This window comes from Myotis brandtii, unplaced genomic scaffold (genome assembly GCF_000412655.1).
Source record: "Myotis brandtii unplaced genomic scaffold, ASM41265v1 scaffold630, whole genome shotgun sequence".
NCBI classification, from domain to species: domain Eukaryota; kingdom Metazoa; phylum Chordata; class Mammalia; order Chiroptera; family Vespertilionidae; genus Myotis; species Myotis brandtii.
The window spans coordinates 3,060,164-3,066,163 of record NW_005370412.1 but is presented as its reverse complement, the minus strand read 5'-3'; the positions used below and the strand labels follow the sequence as shown (position 1 = coordinate 3,066,163).

At 32.8% G+C, this 6,000-nt stretch overlaps 1 protein-coding gene across 2 annotated transcripts in view; it reads left to right on the top strand.

The window, feature by feature from the left end:
* Positions 1 to 1,480: 1,480 nt before the first annotated feature.
* RASAL2 (RAS protein activator like 2) overlaps positions 1,481 to 6,000 on the top strand; it is a 168,568-nt gene continuing 164,048 nt past the window's right edge. For both annotated transcript variants that reach the window (XM_014528353.1, XM_014528352.1), the window contains exon 1: positions 1,481 to 2,379. In XM_014528353.1, the coding sequence (XP_014383839.1) occupies positions 1,782 to 2,379 (598 nt within the window). In that variant the 5' untranslated portion in view covers positions 1,481 to 1,781. The remainder of the gene's footprint in view (positions 2,380 to 6,000) is intronic.

Genomic DNA, 6,000 nt, shown 5'->3' with positions numbered 1-6,000 from the left:
AGAGACTAGAGCTTAATGTTTATTTTTTTTCTCTTTCTTCAAATTCATATTTCTGAGTGTGTGTGTTTTTTTTTAAAATATATTTTATTGATTTTTTACAGAGAAGAAGGGAGAGGGATAGAGAGCCAGAAACATTGATGAGAGAGATCGATCAGCTGCCTCCTGCACGCCCCCCACCGGGGATGTGCCCGCAACCAGGGTACATGCCCTTGACCGGAACCGAACCCGGGACCCTTGAGTCCGCAGGCCGACGCTGTATCCACTGAGCCAAACCGGTTCGGCTTTTGTTTTTTTTTAAACAAGAAACATATTATGCTTGTAAGTTACTCTAATTTGATATATTATATTTTTGGGAAAGCCGAGTACTTCAACATTAATATAGAAATGTATAAGTTTAGGGACTATATAAGCAAACGAAAATGAGTTTATTGCTTTATGATAATGGAAATAATTAAAGTATTTGAATATGTTTAAAAGAATAGGTATATTACTAAATTTACTATTTTTACATTAATAAGAGAGACTTGTGTGAGAACTTTTTCATTGTACACATTATACAAATACATGGGTAGTTTTTTAGTTTTTCAGATGAAATCATCATTTTTTATTTAACTTGCAAAGAGATTTGATAGCCATGTTATATCTCTTTTACTGGTGGTCTAAAGTCTGTCAGGCTTTCCATTTGAAACCCCTATTTTCAGGAGTTTATGAGCAGACAGTTAAAAAAAACACCCAACCAAAATCTTGGCATTCATGGTCTTGGTTCAATAGAAGGTACTTACTTTAACAAAATTTTAAATAGTCAGCTCTTTTTTTAAAATTGTAAGCAGCACAAAGAGGAATAAAGGAATTTCTTTGGTTAAATAAATAGGGAATAGTTTTCCAGACAACTTACCCCAATTCAATTTACAAAGCAAACTTTTCCCTTCTAGAAATCATTTAAGTATGTACGGTCCTATGTTCCAGTTGCCACAATATCTTGCCTTAAGATTTTTTTCTTTGCTGTCTTTCCTAGCAAATGTCCTTTATCCCTCTTCTCTTTTTATCCATTTATGTGTGTTTTTTTAATTCGCCATAATATATTTATAATAAAAATGGCTTTAAATTTTGGCATTCTTTTGTCCCTTTCCCTCTACTTTGCAGTGCCTACTCAAAGCAAGACTACCTATTGGTTGGAAAACAATATTAACTTTGAGAAAAGTGTTATAAATAGCAATGCTTGAAGTTAAATTTCTGAAATCCAAACTTCAAAAACTATTCTGAAGAGCTGTTACTTAAAGAGCAGGCTTTTAGGCAGGGTTTTTTTTCTTCCGGAAAGTATAGCTGTCAGCTTGAGTACTTTCACATTCTGTTTTTAACCTACTATCATTTGCATGGTGAACACTTAAATACTATTGGTCCATAGAGGTGTCTGTGGGTTTTTGTTGCTTTTATTTCACTTCTTATTTTTTTAAAAATCATTTCCTGAAAACCTAGTACAGACATGTAACCTACTGGAAGGGAGCAAGATGATCTGCAAATCTTTACTTTTGCTGTTCTCTGAAGATAATTTGCTTCAGGCAAGAGATTTTTGGGTGCTGCTGAAATTTCGGAGATCTGGGAAAATGGGGTAATAGAATAACATGACACCAGTCCTTAAGCAGCAACATCTGCTGTGGTTCAAAGCCACACAAAAAAAGCTACTTAAGCAGTTGAATGTTTTGGACTGCATGGACAAGTGTGGTTCAACTGCTAAGACTACAGTGTAGAGGGAACTTTCAGCTTAGAGAAGTTGTTTAAAAATGGAGTCCTGGAAGATGAACATCTTTAAGAGACAAACATCATCTTATCCTCCAAGCTATCGAAGATCTTTATCAGAACCTGCTTATGCAAATTCAGAGATAGGAACAAGCTTAAAGAGTTATCCATGGTGTGGTCCATTGAAAAGCAAGAGGAAGAAAAATGAACATGATGTTTCCAATCTAGGAAAGCCATTGAGTGCTTATCGGTGGCAAACACATCCCAGCTTTAGGTGCAAAGTGGGCAAGAAAGAGAGTACGCAAAATAATAAAGGAGACTTGGATGAACTACAACAAAAGGTCCTGCCAAAGATGGTTGATGATAATGCTGCTGCTTCTGCTAATGAGGTCCTTGGAACATCAGCAGAGAAGCTGAACCTGGCCAACACCCGGTCATTTCGGGTTCCATTCACCAGATCTATTTCAGAGCCAGAACCCCGCTGCAGTATCAGATTTGTGAGACCATCGCAGACTTCAGGGAGGTCAGTGGAGTCTGAGCAGCAGGGATATTTCATCCGTGGCATTTTCTCTACTCTTTCCAATGGCTTCTCCAGGATGCTGAGTCTAAAAGGAGAATCAACCAGTGAGCCAGTAAGAGAAGGTATATTGTGATGCATAAGGGGAAAAAAAGAGATACCTGATTTAATTACTATTGGAATTTTAATTACTTGTGTTTTATAATAAGCTAAACCACACTATTTACTCATTATGAGCCAAATTTATGTAATAAGTACACTTTTTAAAAAGTGATAAACACTACTTCAGAGGCCCTCCTTCAATGAATAGTAATAAATAACAGTAAAATATGGATTTGGTTAAAGAATTTTTTGTATTATGTTATACTCTTGAACTCTGTTTTGAAGTCTGTGTAAAAGTGTTTATTTTTTTTACCTTTAAGTTTTTCAAGTTAAATGCAATTTAGAGGAAGCATAATTGAATAATTTCCTCATGATAAAGTTGAGAATTAAAAAACATAATTTCTGTTATCCCTTTATAAATATTAACAAATGTTATTATTTATAGCAGAATTGTTTTGGTAGGTTTTAAAATGTTGGAATTTTGATTTGCTTATGCATAAAAATATACAATTTGCATATGGAAGTGGAAGATGCAAATCTTGAATATGTTTTCAAATAACAAAATTGAAATTTGTGTTTGATTCAGGAAACAGAATTGTCAAATTTTTTAAAACCTCATTAGGACTTGTTTACATTTTAAAAAATTTTATGTTGATGGTAGTATTGTTAAAGCCAAAAAAAAAAAAAAAAAGGAAAACCTCTGATTGCCTTGGAAATGACTGACCTAATCTGATAAGTTGTCTCAATTATGTGTTAAGACCTATGTGTATTTGTTTTTTTTTGTTTTGTTTTTCTTGAAAATGTTAACACTGAAACTTTGATACTATTTTCATCCAGTTGAGAGAATTTTTGGACAAGCTGTGATCATTAGAAAACTTTAGCTTATCTTTCTTATGAGATTGGCCACATCAGCAGAACTTTTAACTCTAAAATTGTGGGAATTAAAGAATTTTGTTATTGCAGTGTAATTTAATATATTTTAAAATAAAATTAGAGAATGTGAAAGTGATATGTAAGTGAAAAATTAAGTAATTTTGCAAATATATGTGTACCAATAACTCAGTACTTTTCCTAAACTCTGCCTTCCCTAGATTTTCCTTGACTCAGTGAGTTTTAATGATATACTTAAGTGTTTTTGTTTTTTTGCTTACTCTTGGCTTACAGATAACTACTAAGAGTAAAATCTTTCTTGATGTGCCTGTATTAACATTCCATTAAAATTTTTGAGCCGTAGCTGGTTTGGCTCAGTGGATAGAGTGTCAGCCTTCAGACCGAAGGGTCCTGGGTTTGATTCTAGTTAAGGGCACATGCCGGGTTGTGGGCTCGGTCCCCAGTGTGGGGCGTGTAGGAGGCAGCCGATCAATGACTCTCCCATCATGGATGTTTCTATCTCTCCCTCTCCCTTCCTCTTTGAAATCAATAAAAATATATTTTAAAAAATATTTTTTGTAAGTCTAGGTTGTTGCATTTCCTTGGATACTAGTATACCTGTTTCCTTGTCAGGTGATCATAGGCTGATGTAAAGGAGCATCAAAGAGAATTAAGAGTTTAAAATAAATTCTTAGAATCAATGCATCTCAATGGTTAACGTGCGCATTTGATAAAAGAAAGCTATAGGTTTTTAAAAAAATATTTGTGTTTATAAACATTTTTAGACTGTTGTAGTTAACTTTCAGTTTTTAGCAAGTATGACAAATTGTTGACCATGTGTGAGGTGTTATGAGAATGTGCACCTGCTTTTTACACATTTTTTTCTACTTAAGGAGATATAAAATATTCTGCATTTATTACATCCTAATATCCATTATAATCATAGAATAATTATGCATGTGGAAGCATATACAAAGTTTAAAGTGTACTTATAAGGGATTTTAAGTTCAATAATTAAAGAATAGTACATACTATTCCTACCAGTCAGGTCAGCAATTTTTATTAAACAGTTACTATACCTCCTAAGTGCTTTACCAGTGGAGAGCCAAGCTCTTTAAATTGAACTGTAATTTTAATGCAAAGATTGGAGCTATTTTTTGTCAAGAGATCTACTTTTCTCTTGAGATCTACTTTTCTCTTGTAGCTTCTACCCAGCATACAGTCTCTGTCAGTGATTTTCTAACCTGCAGTTGTGGATCTTTACTTCTCTTTCCTCACAAGGAAAAGAGTATGATTGGCCTAACGGATGTGAATTCTACTTCCATCTATGCCAATTATCATTTGTGAAATTTAACCTCTTAATTTCTCTTTACACTTTTGTGGAATAGTAATTCCTTTCTCACAAGTGATAAGTAAAATTTGAAAATGCTATGTAAGTTATTACAGTATTGTGGCAAGGTATGAGAATATAAGAACATAGATGTCTTTAAGACTGTGTCAAGAAAATCAATATATTTATTAATTTTAAACCCACTAGTGTTTGTTACTTTTCTTCTTTAATATAAATTGCAAGATGTCAGAGGCATTAAATAATGTATGTATGTATTTAATACATTTAAAATAGTGTTTGGCACATAGCAGCTCTCTCTATATTAGATATTGTTTCTATTAGAAAGTGAATTTACATGAATACAGTTATTTTTAAAAAAATAAGGAAAAAGGATATTTGATTCATAAGTTTGTTATAATTATTAAATACTAGTATAAATAAATTGTAGTGTTTTAATCTTAAGTTTTGTAAACTCAAACTTGTTCTGAGCATGTGCATCTTCTGAGCATAAACAAATAATAATTTCTTATAACTGAACACAATTACCCTCAAGCTTAAAGCAATGAAATATACTATACGTAGGGTCCTCAACCAATTTAAGAGGGAGAAGCTTAAGGTTTCACTACTATTCTGTGTTCAACTCTCCAGTTGAACAGTATGTATTCCTTCATCTGATACAATGTGTAGGTCAAATGATATAATATTTAAAAAATTAAACATTTTCTTATAGCTAAAAGTAATTCCAGCTGCATTTGGCCCATGGCTAAGCATGGAGTCAACTTGCTTGCAATAGGGGAAATATATTGAACACTCATTAAGAGAGGAATAACTAAACAGATTATGGCATATCAGATCAACAAAATTTCATATAATCTAATGGCTGCCACTTACTAGCTCTGTGAAACTAAGTAGAAACTATAAATTGTAAGAGTACATGGTATGTAAACCATATATCTAATGTATGTAACAGAAAGTAGAAATTACTGGGAGGCAATTTTATTCCTAAATTATTTTTCTTCCTCTGTTAATATGTGTAGGTAGGAATGAAAGCTTAAAAAGAGTAAGGAAGTAAACTAATTAAAAAATGAAATAAGAAAGAAAATTAAATATACCTTAGGTAGTTCTCCTTTCTGGTTACAGTTTATGCTTTATCATGTCATAGTAATAAGAATATCTTCTTTCCCAGTGTTATGTTATTAAAGACCCCCTAACTTAGAAATTAGAAGACTTTTTTTCTCAAATATTTTAATATTCTCATTCCTCACAAGGAAAAGAGTATGATTTTAACAACTTTTACATACAAAATGTTATTGAAAAGGACCCTATACATTAACTCAAGAATTGTTTATTGAGTTCCTAAGACACTGTTATTGGTGCTGGGAACATAGCACATTATTTATTAACTAGGGGCCCAGTGCACGAATTCATGCACCTTGAAAGGAAC